Source organism: Lampetra planeri, chromosome 5 (assembly GCF_965212315.1).
Source record: "Lampetra planeri chromosome 5, kcLamPlan1.2.h2, whole genome shotgun sequence".
Classification (NCBI taxonomy): Eukaryota; Metazoa; Chordata; class Hyperoartia; order Petromyzontiformes; family Petromyzontidae; genus Lampetra; species Lampetra planeri.
The window spans coordinates 20980260-21005619 of record NC_136111.1 but is presented as its reverse complement, the minus strand read 5'-3'; the positions used below and the strand labels follow the sequence as shown (position 1 = coordinate 21005619).

General features: G+C 42.9%; 3 protein-coding genes across 3 annotated transcripts in view; 1 reads left to right on the top strand and 2 right to left on the bottom strand.

Annotated features, from left to right (window-relative positions):
- Window positions 1-537: 537 nt before the first annotated feature.
- EIF3F (eukaryotic translation initiation factor 3 subunit F) lies at window positions 538-5069 on the bottom strand. The gene is made up of 8 exons (XM_078594984.1): window positions 4895-5069; window positions 3438-3508; window positions 2579-2658; window positions 2341-2478; window positions 2163-2254; window positions 1686-1822; window positions 1434-1547; window positions 538-888 (listed from the first exon to the last, which is right to left on the bottom strand). Exons 1-8 carry the CDS (start codon window positions 5004-5006, stop codon window positions 808-810), a joined length of 825 nt encoding a protein of 274 aa, XP_078451110.1. The 5' UTR covers window positions 5007-5069; the 3' UTR covers window positions 538-807.
- Window positions 5070-9947: 4878 nt separating this feature from the next.
- On the bottom strand, window positions 9948-16266 carry LOC144719129 (uncharacterized). The gene is made up of 7 exons (XM_078594985.1): window positions 16179-16266; window positions 13972-14153; window positions 12887-13109; window positions 11861-11941; window positions 11338-11415; window positions 10499-10605; window positions 9948-10246 (listed from the first exon to the last, which is right to left on the bottom strand). The coding sequence occupies exons 1-7, from the start codon at window positions 16219-16221 to the stop codon at window positions 10166-10168; spliced, it is 795 nt and encodes a 264-aa protein (XP_078451111.1). The 5' UTR covers window positions 16222-16266; the 3' UTR covers window positions 9948-10165.
- A 6531-nt stretch (window positions 16267-22797) lies between these two features.
- LOC144719126 (rab11 family-interacting protein 4-like) overlaps window positions 22798-25360 on the top strand; it is a 33403-nt gene continuing 30840 nt past the window's right edge. Inside the window, exon 1 of the mRNA XM_078594983.1 lies at window positions 22798-22879. The gene's annotated coding sequence lies outside the window, so the exon portion shown is untranslated. The remainder of the gene's footprint in view (window positions 22880-25360) is intronic.

Sequence of the window (25360 nt, the reverse complement as noted above, 5' to 3'; positions counted from 1 at the left end):
ACTATTTACATGTTTTTCTTTCAAGCAGGCCTTGTCCCCCCCGATTTTTTTTTACAACAGATGTTGTAGAAATGGCCACGAGGCATTTCAGACTTTTCCCCCCAGGGTATGGCAGCAATGAGTCGCTGGTTAGAACTAAACACAGCCACCCCTCCCCAACATCTCTCCCCCATATAAACGAGAAATGTTGGTGCAAATTTAGCTCAGCACATCTGGGGAATTGTATGACTGGCTCAATCAATAGCCATACATAGACTCATTGCTTGGACTTGGTCCAAACAGAGTTCAGGTATGAAAAATGTACATTCCTAAAATGATGTGAGCAAGTTCCCCAGGGATGGAACTTGCAAGTAGATTTAAAGCAGGAGTAACTTCTTACAGCAGGAAAACCGTTGTATGCTTGTACAATAAAACCAAACCTTGGACAAGTTTTAAATAAGAAATCATAATTGAAATGAAATGTAAATGTCAGCGTGATAGAGACTTGATGTAAAGATTAATGTTTTCCAGTTGCAATCAAATTAGTAACCACACAGGTACCTTTTCTTGTAATTTATTCAGGCAATATTACTTGGGTACAACCATGTTACAGATGTTTACAAAATAGATAATACAGCCACATAAATGTGATGCAATTTGACAGGTAAAATTCCACAAACAACCTTACAAACTTCACTGCAACTCAAGATGTTTGTCAAACAGTAAAGGTGCACGTGTAGCAGATACGGTTTTCGGAATCCTCTGCATAAATGTGAGCTCCACCAGAGTATGTATCAGGGGGTGCGCGCCAGGAGACAACTCATGTACCTAGGCTAAGGCCACCAGTTTCTCATTGAGAGCCAGCTGTGCCTTAGTCAGGTTTGAAAGGTATGTCACCATCAGCAGGTCCTGAAATACAAGCAAGAACAGTTTGTGAGGAGATGGCACTTCAACATCTCATTAACGATACTGATACAAAAACAAAAAGCCTTGTTCCATCATCAGTCTTGTGGGGACGGCAGATGCACAAATCAACATTATGTCCAGCAATCACTACTATCAAGTACATTGACAACTCGGCACACAAATGGATAGATAGTCGTTAAGTCAATAAAACAAGCACTATTCTTCAAGCATGGAAAGTCACTTTAACCACGTGTTAAACTCATCCTCGAAAAGCATTTCATCAGCAGTTTTTTTCTAGTTTTAGCAGGGATGGAAAGGGAAAATAACTGCTTTACGCCAGACAAATTAACTGCCAAATGTTTGACATTGTAAGGCAGGACTGCCCTCTAGTGGCTCTTCCAATACAGCATGCGATTGCTTAATATATCAAAATGAGAATCTTTATCCTCGAGAAATCCAGGATATTTTAATTGAAATCACTGGCAACTTCGTTTAGATCCATGTATTCTGTCACTGAAATGTTAATAGCACGAGACAAATATCCTTACGTTAATGTTGCTGTTGATCATAGCTTCAAAGTCCTCCGGTGCAAGCTTGGGCACCTTGTTAACCAGGTCCATCAAAAAACGTCCCACGGTGTTGTCGGGAACAACCTTCCCAGACTACAGGAAACAAAAACCGCACAAACTTGAACGTGGTGTTTCAAGCATTACATGTAAAACATTTGTTCAATTGAAACACTTGCGGGTTTCCATGATAGTGAATGTTTTTTGCGGTTTCTCGTGGAGCGCGGAGCTTACTAGAACATCCTCCACGTACTGCAGAACAAGGGTCAGCATGTCCTGGATTTGCGCTGCGGCGGCGCCCACCTGCGTCAGCTCCGACGTCATACTCACGGTGCGCTTGTTGTTACTGCGCGTCCTCTGGATTATTTCCACTGTAAATGTGAGCAGGGAACGGAAAGATCTTTAAGGACGGGTAGCAACAACTTGCACTCAAAGCAGATTCAGTGGGACAAATTGCATTTGCGCTTTCGTGCCACTCCCAACTACTGAACCAATAAGATACATATGATTTGTGTGTTCCGATGAAAGACCTCTTCCAGTGCATTTCACTTGTGCTGCTGCCACAAGGATGGGCAAAAACGTGCTGTCTTAAATAATGAAAATGGACACATCTATCTTCTGTAGGTAGGTTAGCTTTAGATTGACGTATATATATTAAAGTATGTAAAAACAATGCGTTTTAAAATAAGTAGATTATCTGTTTTAGGTCACCTCCAATCCGTTCCGGATCGTAGTACTCGTACTTCACGGAGAGAGGCGTAAACATGACACCCATCGTTTTGCCAGGGGCACCCATGGAAGCACTGCAGACAAAACAAAGACCCCAATATAAGCATCTTGATGAAGTAAGCACGTATTATAGGTCTTAATGTACAAGTATGTAGATTACCTGACGTAGGCCTTGATGGACATATTCCCTCCACGTAGGGTTGTATCAATTGTAAGATGAATGGGGTTCTGGGTCTCCCGACTGTAGTACTCATGAATGAGTACGGAATGCTCCGTGATGTCGTAGCCCGTGGCATACCTGTGTAACAGATTTCATGTAAATCAAAGCATTTGCGTGACTGTCAAATGAATAAGACACATTAACTGAGCATGCCATAATCGAAAATGCAGACACCTACCAGCCGACTATCTGTTCATTTGGTGTAACCTTCTTGTGCAACTCGTACATATTCTTTGCAAATTCCATGTCGACAGCAACCTGTGATGAAAATTAAAAAAATGTTTACTACAGAGTCGACATAGATGTAATGCAAGATTGCATAATGCACACCCTGACAAAGCCCACATATGCAATGAAGCCTACATAATATATAAATGTTACTACACAGTAAGGACTCTACATTCCTAAGGGTTTCGTTCTTGAAAATCTGTGCGAAAGTAGAATTTGCTAATGTAGATACTATAGTTATATGGGAAAATGGGGGGGGGTTAAGGTTCTCATGTTTGACTGAACATATGGGAGAAAACATTAATCCTGTGCTGAACACAAATAGCATCCACATAATTAAATCGTACAATAATAAACAGCTATAATACAAATAATAACAAAATAATGGATGAAATAATAACACGTAAATGTGGAACTTTAATTTACCTCAACACGTCCTGGTCACTTGAAAGTTAATGATACATCTAGGCGTCCCTATGGCATGCCCTCAACGAGTCAACAGCTAGATGCGTGAGTTTCGCCTGAGTGCGTCGATTACGTGTTACACAATGGCCTGGGTGCGCACACGGGGGGCCCACAATCCACCAATGTGCAAGTTGCCAAATCGCCAATAGTTGAATGAGGAAAAAAAAGGCACGAAACTCGAACTGCTATACAACAAAAATCGCGAACAATCGAATTTCGCTAAAAAAAATACTCTCACTGTAATTATATTTTTTTAAGCTACACCTTACTATAGTATGTTTAAGGAAAAATGTCAAACTGAATGCCGTGCAGACAGGACATCTCATCGAGCACTTTCTACTTACCTCATCCTCAGATTCATTGTGCGGCACAGAAAAGCAGTTGGTCACTTCCACATTCTGTTTATCCACCGTTCCTACACCGCGACAAAGGAAGCAATCATGACCGCCTTACATTTCAGGTGTTGTAACATTACAAATTTGATGCCTGCGCTATCGTTTGTACTCCAGAGGGAGGCATTATAAAGTATGACACTCAATCAATCAAACTTATTCATACAGCACAATTCCTGCAAAAAAATGCAATATATAGTGCTTTACAGGCATGAACAATAAGATTGAAATTGTAGGCAAAATAAATTCATATTGTAACAAATTTCTAGCAAAGGCATAAAACAACACATTAAGATAATCCTAATTAAAAGCAAGTTTAATAAAGTAGGGTTTTAGATGTATTTAAAAAGTGCTTTATGATTCTGAAGCACAGGCAATCCCTCGCTTAACGCATGTTCCCACAATGAGTTTTCGCTTTAACGCGGTTCTTCGATCGGGAACACTTTTCGCATAACGCGCCCGCTTTGGTGTCACACGTTCACTTACATTTTCAGGACCGCATCTACCGCGTTAAACGAGTACTTACTACACAATACAACGCACAGTACAAACGCGTGAAACAGACGTTTAAGACGAGAAATCGATTTTTAAAGGCAGTAATGCTAGATAGCTATTGCACAATCAAAACTTGACAAACTATGCAGTAAGAGTAGTAAGTCAAGAGTGCTAGAATGCACGCCGACAGACACGATACAGTACAAAGGCGATAGAAATGTGAACGACGAAAGATTGAATGTGGTTGAGACGTAGATTCGGAAATCGCACTTCTATTACTGTATATTGAAGAAACCCGTATAGCATTCAAGTGCAGTAAGCGAGCATCATTGAACGACACGAGGGGGTGTGTGGCCAGCACTACGCCGGGCCGCCTTTGTCTCCCCAAGTGGCGATGTTTACCACACCGCACTACTCATTCGATGCCGAGTCGATCAAGGGGAAGGCCCAGGACCGCTTCAGAAAATCGTCGTCTGCAGCACGGTGCAACACGTGCAAGACGGTACAGACTGCACGAGAGACGCAACATGCTTTCATCAAAACAATTACAATCGCGAGTTTGTTACCTCTTCGTTTCTCTAGGGGGAGGGGGGGGGATCGAAACGTCTACTCGATCGCCGCGGATTGACGAGAGGGGCGAAAACGGAGAACGCCCTTTCTCCCACCGCCCATTACCTCAGCCATTCAACACCATTACACACGACGACGTTCACGTTGAACACCTTGACGCTGTTAAGCCGTCGCGTAATTCATCGACCACAGCTCAGTTCGGCGAGCGTCCACCGGGCCGGGGCCAAAACTAGGCCTCAAAAGCCTTGGGCCTAGGGAGGGTTCACCAAACACAACACGGCGCCACCGCTCCGAACCCCCCACCGCCGTTGTGGCGACAACCTCGGCGGGCCGCTTCCCCTCACCGAGCAGCGTGCCGATGACCCGCTTGGCGTCTTCATTGCGCCGTTCGTAGCTGTCCACGACGCTGAAGAGCACCACGGGGTGAATCCGCACCACGGGTCCGAACACCGCCATGCTGGCCGCCCAAAGGAAGAGGGAACTCTCGCGAGAGCGGACATCGCGCGAGAACTTCGGGGCACCGCGAGCCCCGCCCTCTTTGGTCTCGCGAGACCGGATGTCGGGGAGAGCGTGATCGGAGTTCTAGAAATGCTCAGCGCTCCACTCTCCACTGTGAATGGAACTTCATGAAATGATCATCAATCATTTATAATGGGCGCTGCAACAAAATACACAAGCGGATAATAATTATTATTTCTATTATTTTAATTTTTATTGTTTATTTTTACCTACGTGACTTTACCGAAAAAACCTAAAAGTATGAATCCTTGCAGTCACGAAAGCTTCAAATCTACGGATAATACTCCTTCGTATATCTGCCCCCCCCCCCCACGTATTTTTTTTTATACATATCCCATCCCACACATACGCCCTGCTTCTGTGTAATGTCATCAGCATTCAACACGAACAACGCTCTGGACCGACCGGTTTCGACTTTCAGTGTCTCATCGGTAGAGTCGGACTTGATTGAACCTCGAACTGTCACTCTCCGTGTGGCTGACGGTAAATGTAAACAAAACTTGGATGTGGAGGAACGGATACATAAAGGAGGCGTTTTGTGTGCCGATTAATTTTTATATGGGAGCCGTCCATAAATGACGTCACGCGATATTGGACGATATTTGACCCCCCCCCCCCCTTCGTCACACGGCGTCATAAAAAGTCAGATCCCCCTCAAATATGACGTCACAAAGCTCTGCCCCCCCCCCCCAAAAAATAAAACATGCTCCAAATCGCTTTAAACTATTGTCATTGTAGTGCGTATTTAATGTGGCGCTGCACTAATGTTGTATTAAAAAGTATATTTAATTAAGTAGAACGTGTTGTCTATATTTATTTAAAGTTGTGCATTTTTATGTGACGTCACATTTCTCCCCCCCCCCCTCCTCGTCACACATCGTAACAAACTCCCCCCCCCCCAGGTGCGTGACGTCATTTATGGACGGCCCCATGGTGGAGATCATTTTACAGAGGGCCCAAATAGGACGTTCAAATTGTTCACGCAGTCACAGATCTCTATCTGGGGCACGCATTAGCAGGCATCTCAGTCACTGCTGTCAATTCACGACGCAGTGGCAGAAGTGACTGAACTCGTGCTACTAAAATCAGTGTGATGGTTCCCTCTAGCACCCAATTAGTCCAGCTAGGGTGCATATTTTATATGTATATAGAAACGTCGAGGTGAGCCGATATGTCCATTGTTATACTGTAATTATGTTTATTCTTATTTTTATTTATAATACATGCTGTCCATAACATGGCTCGCATTCGATAACACCTGTTATGAATGATGGTCACCCATTCAAACCCTAACTAGACTCAAATCCGCTTATCTTCTGAGATGTGGCGAATTCCATGAACCCTAATCTGAATATTGTACTGCACTGTAATACAATAAACAGACCTTAGTTCGCCTCTTCACATGACAATAATCACAGCTTATCAATCTTTAGACTCTTCAGATCGATTTGCTCCAACAGAGTGTATTTAAAGAAGTTAACGATTGGCAGAGCCGTCCCTAGGTTCGGCGAATCGGGGCGACCGCCCAAGGCCCCGCGCTTTGGGGAGCCCCGTGCTTCGACGTCACGGTGTCAGATGTGGGATTTGCAACGGGCCTGCACCGCTACTACAAACGGCCCTAAAGATTGGACACATTTGCAGATAAAAGTTTAGCCGTATCGATGCCGTGAATATTCTATAGTTCTTTCGGTAAAGTCACGTAGATATAAAAAATAAAAAATAAACAAAGTGATTAAAAATATCACGACGTTTCGATCGCAACACAAGCGGTCGTCATTAGGATCTGCCGATTATATCAGTTCCTGATGACGACCGCTTGTATTGCGATCGACACGTCGTGTTATTTTAAATCACTCAATTCTTACTATTATTCCTTCTATCTGCTTGACTTTACCGAAATAACCATAGAATATTAATTTCTGCAGTCACGAAAGTTGTAAGTCAAAATTTAGATGCTGTGAATTTATTCAATGTGTGGCCACTGGGTGGCAATCGAGCTCTGGGCTACCACGTGTCTATACAGCCCAAACCTACGTGATTATACTTATTGTGTAAAGTAATTTTTGTTGCCATTTTGTATTCCTATGACAGAATAGTAGTATATTTTTTTTTACAATAAACAGTTCTAACAAAAACATCTATATTCCTGAATTGTGAGTCAATACACAATTGTTACAGGTGTGTTTTGACAGCCAAGTTAATGCAATATATCACATTTTTGATGAACATATAATTTACTTTTTATTGGTTCTTTCGGTAAAGTCACGTAGAAGGGAAATAATAAAATAATAAAAATAAAACATAATAAAATAATTCTCACGACGTTTCGGCCACAACGCAAGCAGCCGTCCTCAGGTGAAGAACAGGTCTGTCGGGAAGACAGCGTCTGAATGAAACACCCCAGGCTTGGAGCGTATATTTAAGCTGGGTTGGAGGGGGAAGAGCGCCGTAGAGTCGCGGCATCTCTTCAGAAAGGTGAGAGACTCGATTAGCTGAGCCTTCTTATCCCGGAGTTTGTTGAAGGATCTTAAAGTTTCGTGGAATCCCACCCCGTAGTGGCAGTTAAATTTCGATTTAAAGCTTTCGTGACTGCAGGGATTCATCTTGGTTATTTCGGTAAAGTCACGTAGAAGGGAAATAATAAAAATAACCTGAGGACGGCTGCTTGCGTCGTGGCCGAAACGTCGTGAGAATTATTTTATTATGTTTTATTTTTATTATTTCCCTTCTACGTGACTTTACCGAAAGAACCAAGAAGATGAATCCCTGCAGTCACGAAAGCTTTAAATCGAAATATAAATTACTCTGGAGAAAACTTTAATAATCACGTATCCCACCAACCCACACTGACCGATATGGTTAACTTATGTTCAACCAAGCCCCCACAACCTAATGCAGCAACTTTGAATTCGATGTTGAGCCAAATTGGCCTTTTATCTCCTGTCATGTTCCCCTTCAGACCCAGAAATGTGAAAAGGGGAATGCCACGTCGATGTTTACGATTGTTGTTGTTAACATGGGTGGTCAACCGTGCCCAATAATATGATCAGTTGATTACAGCAGCTCTCCTGATGGTGTCAGAGAGGAGCTAAGCCACGTGAAAAAAGTTAATCTCAAAAAGAATTTCATTGCATCGGTAGGGACACTGAGAAAAAAAAACATTGACCCGTAGGCTCTCTCGGCATCTGGCATGGTTTGTCATGTACAGCACGTGCAGAGCAAAAGACGGTTTTTCCGCATATCTTTCAAGGCGGAATTACCCAGAGAGTGACTTCACGTGTTTTCGCCCAGAATACTTAAAAAAAAGATTCTACGTCACAAGTAGATTGCATACTTTGTTTAGAGGATGTTCGGGACATCCTCACACACAAACACCACACAACGACGGGTTAAGGGTCACGGGAGCGCGGGTTATGTGTCACCGGGGCGCTGTCGTGTACGCCACCCATTCCGATTATTGAGTGGAGGACACTCCGATTGTATTGGCCCCCAGGAGGATTAGCAGTAGAACGGTACGCCCGAGAAGGGAATGAGTATTCTTTGGGTCTTTCAGTAAATCCACGTTTTACCAAAAGACTCAAAGAATATGAATGTCTGCAGTCACGAAAGCTTTAAGTCAAGATTTAAGGGAATGTGTTAACAAAGGGCGGGAGATGGACCATATTAGAGAGACGATTTGGAGGGATCGAGGTTGGTTTTCGATGGTGAGTGGAAGTACGGTGTGAGTTGCCTTGAGAATAAAGATCCTGCTTAGACCATCTCAAGTCTCCTCTTCACTTGTACTGTGAACATGTGGTTGAAGTCCGGTATTTTACGTAAAACGCACACTTCGTACTTGACAGCCGAACGTTATGACTGTGCTGCGGTTTACAAATGTATGCCAGGTACATATTTGGCAGCTGAATTCTTTTTTTACGCAATCATTGAATAAGCTGAGACTATTAATATTGTGGTGCTGCATGCAGCTTGATCTAGGAACTTATCAATGCTGGTTGTGTACTCTTCTAAGGGCATGAGCTTCTTCATCATCTTGCCATATAATTGCACATACGTTGAGGAGCTAGAACGAATTCTAGCTGGTGGTCGAGACCAACTATGGAGTGGGCAACCAAAGAAAGGAACCACCCCGTTTGTATAGATACCAAAGAGATAATCCCATTTGTAAGAGCCAGATGGATGGTTCCATCGCAAGACAATGAGATATGACAACCGTCAAGAAAAAACTTCAGTAGAAAAAACTTCAGCAGTTTTTTCTTGCTGTGTTTGTCCCACCTGATGACGATCGCTTGTGTTGCGATCGAAACGTCGTGCTCTATTATTTTTTCTACCTACGTGCCGAAAGAACCAAAGAGTATGAATTCCTGCAGTCACGAAAACTTCAAATCAAGATTGATATGACAACAGATTATGGAGGAATGACTTCATATAGTAGTGGATATTTTTCGATTTGAAGCTTTCGTGACTGCAGGGATTCATCTTCTTGGTTCTTTCGGTAGAACAGGTCTGTCGACAGACCTGTTCTTCACCTGAGGACGGCTGCTTGCGTTGTGGCCGAAACGTCGTGAGAATTATTTTATTATGTTTTATTTTTATTATTTTATTATTTCCATTCTACGTGACTTTACCGAAAGAACCAAGAAGAGTAGTGGATATGTTATGCATGATGATGACGACGCAATTGAATGAAGAACAATACAAATTCAATCAATTACAAAATCCACAATTCTATTCACTTTGTTTGATATAATGTATGCAGTGCTCCCAAAAAATGTAAACATTTAGTTCACACCGAATTGCCGTCAAGTTTCTACGCGTATTTGAAGTGTAGTAAAACGCCGGCTAGCAAGATGAATGAAAGAGAGGCCGAGTCCGGCGAGATACGGTTTTAATAAAACTTTATTTAAAAACAATATCCCTGTATACTGTACAGCATATGATACATACGTTAGTGTAAAAAATAATTAGTGATGCGTCTGTGTTAAAAGATCATACAGCTTTGATATATATTTATATTTAACGTGACATCGTAAATATATGTAAAGCAACTTTGGGGTTTTTCACAAGCCATGTGATTGATGCTGGAATGAGGAAATGTACTACGTTGCAAGGCATGGGTTTTTCTCATCTTTATTTGTATGTGTCCTTCCTTCTTCCTGTGTCTTTGTCTTCTTGCACAGCTAACAAAATACAATTGAAAATAACAGTAAATACGCATATCACTGACATTACATATATCTATTACATGGTAACATCCTTGATTCAAACGTTGCAAGATTTGAATTGTCGGTGTGTTATTTGCATCGCTTTTAATCGTAGCAAAATAAAGTTTAATCTGCTTGCATAATCCTGTTTTTGTTAGCTGTGCACACAATGTGCCATTGTCTAGGTCATCCTGTAAAAATATAATCAGCATTACATTCAATACTTACAATTTTAAGGATGACGACAACAAGGAGAAATGATGCCAACAACATGAGGACTACTATAACCACCAACAAAATGTCTTCAGATTTTATGGTGCCGTCTGGAAACAAATCTGAAACATAAAATATACGATGCAAAAATTAGAGCGCAACACGAGACTACGCGATTTATGTATTTGTATGAAATTCACCATGTGGACATTTATACGTGAGGTAATGTGATCAGAAATAACCGAATGCTACGTTTCCACAACCACTGGGAAGCAGCTCTAAGCCATACTGGGCGATTCCAAGAAAGGTCTAACCACGCTGATTTATTGTCCCAGCAGAGCTGCAAGGCTCTGTGGACATAAACTTATCCGAGGTTGGGAGGAAGTGACGATTAATTTTGTAACAAGCCTGAGCATACACTTGGTTAAGGTTATGCCATCCCAAGTTGGGTGGAGTGGTGGTGCTTTGGTTTGTGATGTCACGACCGTTTTCGAGCATGGCCCCCGCACCTAAGCAAGTGTCTCACTCACACAAAAAGGCCACGCAGCTCGCATAAGCAAGCGACATGCAGGCTGGTTTGGTGCGGGCTTGATTCAGTCAGGCGACCATGAAAATCTGAGATGAGTTCACTTTGCCCAGTGCACGGATCAGTCCAGCTCACTTCTCAGTGGTTGTGGAAATGTGGGCCACGTCATTGTAATAGAGATTCTTTTCTCATGCATATTCTTACATTTTGCTACAGTGTGCGGATCAAAATTCTGTATGTCGGACAAATGTCTAAAATACTGAAATATGAGTGTAAACTGTTTTTCTTTACATCTGGCATTCATTAAGATTTTGACGTGTGGTCTTACTTCTGAGTAGGTCTTTGTGAAATTCCCTGCGCAAGTCTGTAACGTTGTTGCCCTTTATCGTTGTTGAACTTGTTTGTTCTGTAATTGCGAGCAAAACAATGTGACATTAATTTTTTTCAATAAACAGTGTTGACTGGAGCAACATGAACATTCTAGTATTTACATTAACATAAGCACATAGTGAGAACAGACAGCAAATGAAAATCCTAAATGAATTCAGCAATTGATATGTATGTGCAATTTATGCATGCCACTAACAACTGTCCGTGTATAGTTTTTATATCCTGTAAATAATAATTTTCATAATAAAATATATGGAGGTTTCAAATTCTCTGCTGGTGCAATTTTTCAGGTCTATTTAAATGTGAATTTGTCAAATAACTTTAAGATTTCGGTCATCAAAAACAATAAAACTAATGCCCAGACATTCTGAAATATAAAAACAAATATGTACAGAAAAGGGGCATGTAATTTTAATGGAGAAAAACAAAACTGTTTGGCATTTAAATCATCGATGTTTTACCTGGTGTCACAAAAGAGCTGACTGATGTAATTGGTGTGTGTGTCTTGTCGTTAACTGCGCTTGCAACAACAATTCTCCTCTCTGAGGAGAAAAAAAACAAATTCACGAACGCCAAATTGCAACCGACAAGACGAACAAACTGGACGTACACAGTGTATATGATGAACACTTCTGTTCCGGTCAGCTGTCACAAATGTGGGGTGATAGGGGTAGCAGAGATAAAAACACAACACAAAACGTATGCAAATTAAGTTAAAGCAATATATTTGTTGTTCGCCTACGCAGCATGGGGGTGAAAAGAAAACAAATGTCGTCCGTGTTTATCGTTTATTAATCTGTTTGGGCACATTATGAACGTGTGCGGGCAAAGAGTCCTTGAATCAAAATGAGGGAGTAGCAGCTAATTATTGAAGCCAGTACTGTGCGTTAGTAGTATTAATACTGCAATGAAGAACGGCCAATGTCTGAAACTGCACCTATTATATATTACTTGTGCTTGTGTGTTCGACTGTATCATAATTCATTTTCTTCGTTATGGCTGATGTAGATGCAGAGCAACAATTACAGTTTCACATTCAGGTGGTCTAGCCAGACAACTGGGTCAGGAGCAGCGGAGTGTATCGCTGTGATGTCTCCTTCGTATTTGTGGATCGGGCATTGCATCGTTTTGTGTTGTATGGTCTGTTCTGGATGACCACAGACGCACACTGGATATATTTAGTGTTTCCATTTGTGCATCAGGTATCTGCAAATGTCATTTGTTGTGTGGATGTGTTTTAGGGTGGAACATGAGCTTCGTGGAAGATCAATCCCAACACTCTTCTGCGTTGGGTATTTCACAAGGTGTTTGTCTGTGAGTTATTTTGAACTTTTCTCAGCTCTCCAAGATGCATCGGGGTTGAACTCGCATCGTTGAAGTGGCTGAGCCAGATAAGTGTGTTAGCCAATTGTAATAATTGCGTGAGCCAATAACCTGGCTTACTCTGCAGGAACATCACTGGATGATGTCTGCGCAACATGCCGCACCTGTGACGATGAGCTGCACCTCGTGAGGAAACACTTTTCGTGAGCGCACGGGCAGGGCTTCACAGCGGTACGTGCCCGAGTCGGATCGTCTTGCCCGGCCGAGATGCAGCGTGGAGCGGCCCCGGATGGAGGCCCTCTGGCCCGGTTCACCATGGCCCGTGCCGTTCGCGTGCGTCTCGCTGTTCAGGAAGGCAACTAGCGTTTTCTGAGGCGGCGCCCTTCCCTATGAAAGGAACACGAAATCAGCATCATATCGGTTGATCATTATTAAGGCTACGATATATACGCAGTAATTTTTTTTGTCAATTTCACGACAAATGTAATTTATAAAATGTCACAGAATATGGAACGGGTAACCCTCCTCTGGCACCCATCTGCTGCATATCGCATTTTTGAAAGGAAATAACGGAAGCGCCCACAATCTGAGGTGTTTGCACAGCTAACTCACATTTCACACGTCTTTATTCAAATTCACGATTTCCATCACCACCGTGACCTTCTATGTGCCAAAAATTGTCGGCTTAAACATTAGACCCCCTGGGCGGGTGCCATTGACTGGCGTCAGCACATTCATCGCTTGTTTGCAGAGGTTCGAATCCAGCAGGCCGCTTGGGTTAATGCCTGGGGTGTATACACTTAAACTGAAAACTAATTTATTTCTAACTGCTGTTTGTTATCCAGTTTGTGTGTGAACGAAGTTCAACATACATACATCCGAACCATAAACTGCGTATGCCATTTGCTGCACATTGGGTACAGATTTGCCAAATTTGAAAAATAATCAACAATAAATTACTAAACAGGGATACACATTATCGCCCCCTACATTGTACCACGCAGAAACAGCTACCACTCGGGGTCTCCTTAGAATGTTTAAGATGGGATGCGGTGTAAGGTATGTATGTTGAACTTATTTCATACTGTACTTAGCCAACCGTGCTAATCGGAGGAGTGGGGGAAAGACAACAAACTAAAAACAAAAAGCAGTTTTCAAGAGACGAGTGCTTTGAGTTGCTGAGTAATATAAGAACCTTATAGATGAGTGATAAATGTCTCGCCACGTTGGGATCAATGCCTCCCCATACCTTGTACCAGTAGAGGTATCTGAGAGGCTCGGTGGAGTCGGAGCCACACTGCAACACGGCGAGTTGCCCCTCCGTCACCGACACGGTCATGGTGCCGCTGCTTGATCGCCCCACGCCAGCCGGACTCCCGCGGAGTGTGCTGCCCATTGCAACTCGCACTGCGCAATGCATCAGTACTGCCACTGCGCGCAATCAGCATGCAATATTTGTTTTTATTAATGCAACTGGGTAGGAGAATGAACAGGATGAGACGGGCAGTACAAACAATGGGCGAGGAGAAGAATATCTTTCGTTTGCCCAGTAAATTCTCACCGAGACTCAAGACTCATTTCAAGATGGTCATTCTGCACATGGAAGTTTGGCCAATATCGGTTCGATAGGTGTTTGGCATGCAAGGGGAAACCGGAGTAGGCTGGGGAAAGCCATGCATGTGATGGGGTAACACTCAAAACTCTGCACAGATAAATGCAAGAGTCGTATTACACCATCATTTCCGGGTCATATGATAGCCGAACAGGTTTACAACACGAGGCATTCCCAGTCTCATGTACACATACTAAGCTGACTTAAGGCTGCTTAGCTTCCTATATTTCGTGAGATTGGTCACAATTCATGGTGATTTGCATGTAGGCAAACAACACAGAACAAGACAACTAGTATGAAATGAGACGTAATAAAGGAATAAAACATTGCAGGCAACACAGACTTTGCATAATTTATACAGACACATGAATCAAATAACGGGAGTTGGGAGTGAACGTGCCTTTTGCAGGGTGTCCACTACATGAGAGGTAGTAGCCAAAGAATGTCATCCAACGTATAGGTATTTGATAACCAGGCTACGAATCACCTCCTCGCGATTCGATCAATTATCACAATTTGACGTTTAAATTTCGATTAAATAATCAATTATTTTCCTCAACTGTGGTGAATGGGGTTACCGGGGTCATTGTAAACCAATTATTTTCAACATATAACGTATGCAAACCAAATATGCAGGTTTCCAAAGGGATGAAAATATTTAAAGACGTATAAGTAGATTTAGTGACCTTCATCCAATAGTAGCTATATCATATCTGAACTGCGTGGGCTTTGCCTGATGATGAAGTGCACGATTCTATTGTGAACTTAAGAATCGATGTCTCTATCGATTCCTCAATTGATGTATCCACACATGTGCACAATATATGTTCACGGCCTTTTGCTTTCCACCAACGCGTTTTTCAGCATTTTGTTATTATACTTTGCATACGTGGCGTTTGTCTCCGCTGGCTTTACATCTGGTTCGAGATGAAAAACGGATTCATTCATTCGCTCCTCTACGGTTATTTGAAATGTGGCTGAAATCATGGACAAGCTCAACTATAAACACAAATTGATTGGCGAGGAGAACACTTTCAGAATGATTTGTGATCGTCAACAATGCCGCACTCGAACTCATTGTGAACATGCATTCATGAATTGCAACTCACCCACCACCGTACACATCCCAGCAATCAGCGCATTTTGTTTAAATTGCAGTGAAATGCAAACAGCAGTTATGATGCACAGTAATCATGTATTGTTGTACGCGTATCGCCCATTGGTCACTCCACGAGGATGAGGTTCAACCCCACTCCATGCGAGCCATGGAGGTTTACTTGGCCATGCTTTCCACTGCTGGTCAGCGTGGGTCGATGAAGATGACGAGCATATATGAGTGAGCATAGCATTATAAGTACTGTACATAATGGATTTTTTATGCACTTTGTCCATTGCTGCCTACAACGTAGGCATTCGGTGTGATTTAGTCATCGGCATGTTACACAATGCCGTCGAGGGGTGATGCTGATAAAATTGAAACATGAGCAAACTAAATTTCGATTTAAAGCTTTCGTGACTGCAGGGATTCATCTTCTTGGTTCTTGCGGTAAAGTCACGTTGAAGAATAAAATAATACAAATTTAACATAATAAAATAAATTCTCACGACGTTTCGGCCACAATGCAAGCATTTTATAATGTTTTATTTTTATTATTATATTATTTCCCTTCTATGTGACTTTACCGAAATAACCAAGAAGATATGCAAACAACTTAAAAATAACACGTCACCACGATTATATTAACTTATTGAACAATAACGTTAACATGACTACAGTACAGTACTTTATTTACACTGTCATATACCATTTGATTATTCGACAGGTATGAAAATGTTCCTCTTACCTGCATAGATACACGCATAAGCTTGGTGCTTGTAAACGAACATGTTTGGTCGTTACCCAGAGGCAGTCTCAGTTGCAGTGATGGAACTTTTAAGTTCGGCACAAACTTATTTTGGGGGAGGAGAAAAAATGTACACACGTGTAGACCTCCAGATTAAATATATAAATATACTTGTGATGTTAACAATGTCAGGTTTGCATTTCCTGAAAGACTCTTAAAATAAACCATCTTTGTCATATGGAAAACATCCAGAAAAATGTGGGTAATTTGGTTGTACAGGTTGCTGGTATATATATACACTGTATATAGGTATCATTCTTCATGAGCTCCATTATTTATGCTCAATAGTTTACAACTGATATAACAGCAATGCATCACATAGGTAGTAGCAGCACATGCTGTACATGCATTTTACAATGATAATAAAAGTTTGTTATACGAATACATTTGCTTTGAGTATAGTGTGTACGGTACTGTACGGTATTGTATGTGTACATTCATCGAGAAAGAGACAAACTATTTTGTGTAATTGATTGATTTTAATTGATGAATCCATTACATGTGTTGAGTGGTGAATGACGACTCGGAGGCAGATTCCAGGTAAGGGCTTGAGCCGGTTTAATAACACAAGGAAGTAACAACTATACCAGAGGTAGGTGTCCCTACACTCGGTCCTTCACGCGGACCTCAGGCTCTATCTACTGCTAGCCTTGGCTCTCTCACTCGAGTCGGGACGGGGGGCTCAACCAACACTGCCCGACCGAGGAGAGCAGCCCTCCATGTACAGTGAGGGAAAAAAGTATTTGATCCCCTGCTGATTTTGTTTGCCCACTGACAAAGAAATGCTCAGCCTATAATTTTAATGGTAGGTTTATTTGAGCAGTGAGAGACAGAATAACAACAAACAAATCCAGAAAAACGCATGTCAAAAATGTTATAAATTCATTTGCATTTTAATGAGGGAAATAAGTATTTGACCCCCTCTCAATCAGAAAGATTTCTGGCTCCCAGGTGTCTTTTATACAGGTAACGAGCTGAGATTAGGAGCACACTCTTAAAGGGAGTGCTCCTAATCTCAGCTTGTTACCTGTATAAAAGACACCTGTTCACAGAAGCAATCAATCAGATTCCAAACTCTCCATCATGGCCAAGACCAAAGAACTCTCCAAGGATGTCAGGGACAAGATTGTAGACCTACACAAGCCTGGAATGGGCTACAAGACCATCGCCAAGCAGCTTGGTGAGAAGGTGACAACAGTTGGTGCGATTATTCGCAAATGGAAGAAAACAAAAGAACTGTCAATCTCCCTCGGCCTGGGGCTCTATGCAAGATCTCACCTCGTGGAGTTGCAATGATCATGAGAACGGTGAGGAATCAGCCCAGAATTACACGAGAGGATCTTGTCAATGATCTCAAGGCAGCTGGGACCATAGTCACCAAGAAAACAGTTGGTAACACACGACGCCGTGAAGGGCTGAAATCCTGCAGCGCCCGCAAGGTCCCCCTGCTCAAGAAAGCACATATACATGCATGTCTGAAGTTTGCCAATGAACATCTGAATGATTCAGAGGACAACTGGGTGAAAGTGTTGTGGTCAGATGAGACCAAAATGGAGCTCTTTGGCATCAACTCAACTCGCCGTGTTTGGAGGAAGAATGCTGCCTATGACCCCAAGAACACCATCCCCACCGTCAAACATGGAGGTGGAAACATTATGCTTTGGGGGTGTTTTTCTGCTAAGGGGACAGGACAACTTCACCGCATCAAAGGGACGATGGACGGGGCCATGTACCGTCAAATCTTGGGTGAGAACCTCCTTCCCTCAGCCAGGGCATTGAAAATGGGTCGTGGATGGGTATTCCAGCATGACAATGATCCAAAACACACGGCCAAGGCAACAAAGGAGTGGCTCAAGAAGAAGCACATTAAGGTCCTGGAGTGGCCTAGCCAATCTCTAGACCTTAATCCCATAGAAAATCTGTGGAGGGAGCTGAAGGTTCGAGTTGCCAAACGTCAGCCTCGAAACCTTAATGACTTGGAGAAGATCTGCAAAGAGGAGTGGGACAAAATCCCTCCTGAGATGTGTGCAAACCTGGTGGCCAACAACAAGAAACGTCTGACCTATGTGATTGCCAACAAGGGTTTTGCCACCAAGTACTAAGTCATGTTTTGCAGAGGGGTCAAATACTTATTTCCCTCATTAAAATGCAAATCAATTCATAACATTTTTGACATGCGTTTTTCTGGAGTGTGTTGTTGTTATTCTGTCTCTCACTGTTCAAATAAACCTACCATTACAATTATAGACTGATCATTTCTTTGTCAGTGGGCAAACGTACAAAATCATCAGGGGATCAAATACTTTTTCCCTCACTGTAACCCTAGCCGGCTCTTGTAGACTTCTACAAGCCCTACCCCTGGCTATATCTTTAGCTCTCCTACTCCTAGAACCCGGACGGGGGGATCAGCCAACACCACCCGGTCGCGAGCAGGCGAGACCTCCTTCAGGCCCTCACCATCCCACGGGCTCCCACAACGACCCTGCATCCGTCACAGGGGTCCCCTTTAAATAGCTCCCGTGACATGACGTCATCGTGCCTCACAGCGCGCATGACGTCACGTCGTCATAGTACTCCTCGAGACATGTCTTACTGATGCAATCGTCATAATGTTGCATTTGAAGCTTTCGTGACTGCAGAAATCCATGCTCTTTTGTTATTTCGGTAAAGTGACGTAGGTATAAAATAAAATAAATCAGCTTTCCCACCTGATGATGGACGCTTGTGTTGCGCCCGAAACGTCGTGATTTTTTTTTTTATACCAACGTGACTTTTCCGAAAGAACCAAAGAGTATTGTCATAATGTTGCATTTGCAGAATTTAGTATGATGTTACAAGTTCCAGAAATTGCTATCACATAGACAGGATGCTAATTAAGATGAACGAATTTTTGGTAATGCAAATGATAAATGATTAGATTAAAAGGTATAGGTAGCAATCTGCAATTCCAAAGGACTGCAAATTGCATTCAATTCGAACAAAATAGTGAATTGGATAGACATTGAAATAAGTAAATTGGCCTGTTTCCACATAAAATGAAATACTGTACTTGTCAGTCCATCAGCCTCCGGGCTTTGCAGACTAACATTTTCCAGCAGATTTTGTCTGAACAACAAACCTCTCCACTGGTTTTGATCTCGAATGCTTTTGTCCGTGTATTGGCCAGGAAAGCGCAATTGTCAATGCGTCATTTTTCAATGCTGACCATCGTGAAGTAAGGGGGCCCTTTGCGGGGTTTAATTTTCACCGCAACAAAAATTCACACGTTGGATTGCTGAGCACGAGAAAATGAACTGCACGGAAAATGTTGAGTCAACCAGACCGCAAAGGGCTCGTGCAAAGATCCTGGGAAAACGTTAATCACAGAGAGGGGGCTGAGGGGAGTGCTAAATCAAACGGATGGTGGGTGGCACGTTTGACTTTAGCTCGCAACCACACAGACCCGTTCCACACCACCCGTTGCGCCAGACAAAGAAATACCAAAGAGCTGAAGGCGGTGACATGTGAATGCCCGAAGGTGCTCCGACAGGGAACTCAGCAGGGCATGGTACAGCCTATATCAGCTGGAGAAGATCAGCCTTGGGGCTGGAGGGTTGTACATGGTTAATTTACGTTTAAATCAGAGACCGCTTTTAGTGACCGTGTATCCTGTTTGCGAGGATATCCTCCTCCTGAAGTTCCCTTATACTGTATTTTAAAAAATGCAGTGCATTAAAATATATATATTTAAAGGTCCAGCAGCATCACCATCACTGTCGTTTTACTGGCATTCATCTGGCTGCTGCAGATGCCACGAGTTGAGCAATGGATGGACACAGAAGATGGAACCATCTCCTTGTTTATGTATCGTCTGCTTTGCGGTGTTCGCTGGTGAAACACAGGGCACCATAGCAACGCTTTGTTATTGTTTCGCCGCTTCGTTTCCTCCCCGTCATTTATTTAATGGGATCTGTGCCACACAACACCGATCCATTATGGGAGCATAGAGAAATGTAGCACGGTCAACCGAGTGTGTGTGTGTCGTTTCGGGTTATCTCGCCGAGAGCAGAAATGCAGGAGACAAAGTCACAAACGTGTCTTCGATGATTAATTACTGAGAGAAGTAGAAGGCTTTTACAGCTGCTGCATATCTGTTTGCTGAGCTAAAATCGTCGCTTTAATGGGCACCAACTGCATGAACAGACAGAACCACGTGTTTTTTCACTCAGTTCAACCCCATTACACTGAGTTAGTAATGCACCGGCTTTATCCTACACGTCGATGTCTGTATGTAATCGATATATTTGACACGTAGGCTTTCGCGACCAGTATTCTGAGTCCATTGAAGTTCGGGTCAGATCGGGTAACTAAATTGTTAAATGTTGTGGATTGCTCCCCGGGTGTGCTGAAGTTGTAAAAACATAATTAGGGTCCGTTGTTCACGTGACACTTTTATTTCTTTGTCTGTGTCGGATGGAGGAGGGTACACGACACACATTGGCATTTTATTCTTGCGACCTGACCCAAAGATGCATTTTGAAAAGTAGGTTATTTATTTAACGGGGGTGTCAATGCCACGTACGTAGGAATATGTTATCTCTTGTTCAAAAGTATCAGTAAAACAAACTCTTGTATTATTACAGTAAATACTGTAATCCCATGGGTCAGACGCGGTAAGTTATTAACTTAGCTACATAACAGTTATCAGTTTACTTACATGATTGCTAACATCCGGCAGCCAAAGAAGGAAGCATGCCTTGAGAGGAAGTTCAAATTCTGATATGGGGCTATTCAATCAGCTTGTGTGTAGGAGAATCTGAATGGAGTGTTGAATCGCGGGATCGTGATTCGTGTGGTAGTCGTGGCTGCAAGGTGAAGAAGGCCTTGACCCATCAGCGGATAGACCACGACATGATGTCATTGACGATCATATTGGGTTTGCCCATGTATTCTATTCTTGCATCTGCCAATATGTTCAGAAACTTAATATTCTTAGGTTTTTTCGGTAAAGTCACGTAGGTAACCCTAAGAATATGAATCCTTGCAGTCACGAAAGCTTAAAATCTAGAACAGAAACTTAATACCAATGTTGAGATCTGCTAGCCACGAGAGGGCTTCAGGAGAGAGTTCGTGTAGTTTTTTCTACTCCCTCAGTCCGGTGAAAGAGGGCACTTACTCCAATGGTGTACTACATGGGGTCAATAGTTTGGGGTTTCATGGCCACACTGCCACTGCTGTGGCTTGTCTTTAATGCCCCATCAAAACAGGAGATGCGCCCACTGATGTGCTGATGCGGTCGATGGGTTGCCCCAGCGTCTTCAAGGAGGAGGCAATGTGAAAAGCCAGAGATAGAATGTGGAGATGTCTGGGTCTCGAAAGGGGCGCTCGTTTCTCTGGCACGTGTGCCGCTGCTTGACGCTGACATTCGAGTTTGTTTCGATTTAAAGCTTTCGTGACTGCAGGGATTCATCTTCTTGGTTCTTTCGGTAAAGTCACGTAGAAGGGAAATAATAAAATAATAAAAATAAACATAATAAAATACAATTTTCACGACGTTTCGGCCACAACGGTGTTCATTCGGACGCTGTCTTTCCGACAGCCCTGTTCTTCACCTGAGGACGGCTGCTTGCGTTATGGCCGAAACGTCGTGAGAATTGTATTTTATTATGTTTTATTTTTATTATTTTATTATTTCCCTTCTACGTGGTGAATTTACCGAATAAACCAAGAAGATGATTCGATAATTGTTTTTTTTACCCTTTTATCTGGCAACAAAACTGACACCTTTTATACAAGGAGTCATGTTTGCATAAAGCCATAGACCACAATACCTGCAGTCGTAATGCAAACAAAAAATATAACTCTGATAATGTATGCACTGTCCTTGAAGTTGATTGGTCCACACTCGAGACAGCTTTCCTTAGAGCCTAGTCTCACATGGTGTTGGACTGGCAAATGAGGTTCCAATGGTGTAAGACAGGGGTGTCCAAACTTTTTGCAAAGAGGGCCACATTTGATAAAGTGAAGATGCCCGGGGGCCAATAGTTCCTTTTGACATTGTTTTTACCACAAAAGTTACGTGGAAATACACACTGTTATAAAAAAAATTCATTGTCACAATTACCTTTATTTTTCAAATGACAATGTAACCAAACAAAAGCCACTCAGGCAGACGGGAACAACTCTAAAAACGCAATTCTGCCTTTCATTCAGTCAGATAACATTGAACAAACTGTATAGAATACCTTAAATTTCCATGAGTTTTATGATGTATTTATTCTGACAGAGCTGGCGAGCCATAAATAACACATTTTAAGACCGAAATCTACCTACGTGACTTTACCGAAAAAACCTAAGAATATGAATCCTTGCAGTCACGAAAGCTTCAAATCTAGAACCAAGATGATTCGAGTTTGTGCCCCACGTTAGAGCGCCCTCTAGCGGGAGTTGAGCCACGCGGTGGCGGGGTCCGTCGCACGGACTCGGGTTTCCCCGAGGCTCCTCCCCGTCCCGCCAAGACGAGGAGGATCGTGTTTTATTCACGTTGAGACGTTGCTGCGGGCAAGTTGTGCAGCATAACGCGGGAGGAGGTGGCGTTGTTTGCGGAGGGGGTGGAGTGAGAAGGAAGGAAGGAGGGAAGAGAACGGCGGACGGAGCAGAGAGTGAGTGATCGTCGTACAACTCAGGAGCCGCCAGCGAGTTGAAGTGTCGTGGTTTAACACGACCAGCTACAGGGGGTGGGTACAACAATCACCTGGCCTCTCCCACCTTGCGTAAAGTTTCACTTTTTTTTCTTACTCACTCGGGCAAGAGTAGCCGGGTTGGGGGGGTGGAGGCCAGGAGGGAAGGAGGAAGCGATTGCGCTCCCTGTTGTGTTGTTGTTGGTGGCGGCGGCGCGCGTGTCGACCCGATTCGAGGTGTTCTACCCATCGATTATTGGTGGTGGAGAGACACGACGAGAGAGGTGGCGTGGGTGGAGACGGAGGTTCCACAAGTAGATCGCTTAACACGGCTGAGAAGGAGACGTCGCTGCTTGATTGAGGTGAGTGTTCGCGTGGGATATTTCATTGGGAGTAACGATGGCTCACGACGGCAGGAGCGTGAGACCGTCTCTAATCATCCAGCAGTGGCTCGATTGTGATGATGATGTTGCATCGTAGGCTCGGGAGGGATGGAGACGGCTTGGAAAAGTGGGCTTCATCGAGCAGTGGATTGAGCACGGCTCACGACTATCGTTGGTGGTGGTGATGGTGGTGATGATGTGTTTCATTGTCGTGTGGCTACCTACGGTTGTTAACATGTCGCTGTGTTGTGAATGCGGCTCCTGGGGTGACGATGTTTGCGCTGATTGATGGGGGGGGGGGATTTGACCCTCCTGTTGCACGACAGTGCTTGTAGTACTGTAGTTTGTTAAAATAAAAATGTATAATAATTTAAAGCTAAACGAGAGAGTGAATGTGCTGTGTTGTGTTTAAACTTGGGTAAAAGTTGACAGCGCAGAGGATTAACTCGTACTGTACCAGGGGGGTCCAGATATCTTGTGACCCCCCCCCCAATTAATTGACCCCCATGTATTTTTTCCTTTGCATATTTATATACGTTTTAAATGAACTTTAACGTTTTAGATAATTAAATGGGGGTTACAAGATATCTGGACCAGCCTGTAGTAGCCGGTGCTGCTGCTGTGATGGCATCATCATCCGAATGGGGAGAAGAGTGAGAAGCCAGCAGTGGAGAGAGAATGGCAGGCGATGAAAGATGATAATTTATCATTATTTTTTCTTCTACCCACGGAGTTTTGTGGTCCCATTCTGATGGGTAATATATCTTTCTGGTGTGTTCCAAAAAGAAACAATATTGGGGGCCCTATTATAGTGATGTATTATTGTTATGACTATTGTTTTGACTTTTATACAGCAATTGTTATTGCTTGAGTGTGATATCACAATGGCGTGTGATCATCTCGTTTAGGCAAATAACATTACCGAATTCCAATCTCACCTTGATAGTTTCCACAAATGATATTTCCTTTATTTTAAAGTGCCCTCAATTACAATGCCATTGATTTCGTCAATCCACTGCTTGGATGAGGGCCTCCCTCCATCCCCCCACGCCGTGCCATTCGTGGGTGTTTTTTGACCATACTTCACCACTGTGGTCAGTGCACGTTAGTGATGGAATTTACACTATTGTACCCAAAAAGTGATGGACCATGTACGTACAATGTTATAAACGCAGTACTGCATTAAATAATGATTTCAGTTTTGGCCGCTTTGGTCATGAAGGTCGTTTGGTCATTTCAGTTCATCTAGTTATGCTTGGAAGAGTTGGCCATTTGGTCCAGTTTCCACCACCAGCCTTCATGGGCTGTAACTAAAGACAGAACAACATTTTCCCCTCTCCCAGACCTAGACGGAGGGGGAATTAACCCAATTTACCCACGCCTTGACCTAGTGACTGAGTGTCTTGTGTTTACATCAATGTATATGTGCTAATTGCTTTGGCTTATCATCACCCTCATCCTCAAAGTACCCTTTTTTAAAAGTATCCTGCCCTCCAGGACACATGCTAATGTAATCCCCAGCTATGATCCCGGGTGACCCCGAGTCTCTGATGGCTAAAGGCAGCATTAGACATAAAAGGGGGGCCGTGATACGTGATAGCTTGCGAAGAGAAAACACAAGGTTGAGTTTTCTTTATACTATCCAGAACAAGCTGCAATACTTCCCAAACGACTCCTAACTACTGTGCACTCTGTGGACACATTCTGTTGTAATCAATGGGATACTTAAATACCAATGGAATAATTAACGGCGGCATTGCGTGTTGAAACAATTGGTTATTCTGCATTAATAGATGAGTTATACAAACTTGATGAGTGATACAAACTTTAATTATACACAGTAATTACTCAAATGTGTTGGCCGAGTGTACACGGTTTCACATTTTACCGCTTCATTTCCTGTAAGTAGTTTAGTAAAAAAAACGAACGTGAAATAATTGTTCAGTGAGCCATAAGAAGTGATGATTCAACTGATACATTTTCCATCGTTATGGAAGGTTCCTTTTCCCACCGGAGCACTTATGTTACTGCTGAGTACGTATGCTAAAAACAAACCGCGTTTATGACAACTGCCTTCATA

Coding starts and splice junctions, on each gene's coding strand:
- EIF3F (XM_078594984.1), bottom strand. CDS start 5,006: ATGGCGGTGTTCGGACCCGTGGTGCGGATTCACCCCGTGGTGCTCTTC. Junction 2,255..2,340: donor TCCATCAAGGCCTACGTCAG/GTAATCTACATA, acceptor TTTTGTCTGCAG/TGCTTCCATGGGTGCCCCTG. Junction 1,548..1,685: donor AGTACGTGGAGGATGTTCTA/GTAAGCTCCGCG, acceptor TGTTTCCTGTAG/TCTGGGAAGGTTGTTCCCGA.
- LOC144719129 (XM_078594985.1), bottom strand. CDS start 16,221: ATGTTCGTTTACAAGCACCAAGCTTATGCGTGTATCTATGCAG. Junction 14,154..16,178: donor TTATGCGTGTATCTATGCAG/GTAAGAGGAACA, acceptor GATTGCGCGCAG/TGGCAGTACTGATGCATTGC. Junction 11,416..11,860: donor CAGCTCTTTTGTGACACCAG/GTAAAACATCGA, acceptor TCGCAATTACAG/AACAAACAAGTTCAACAACG.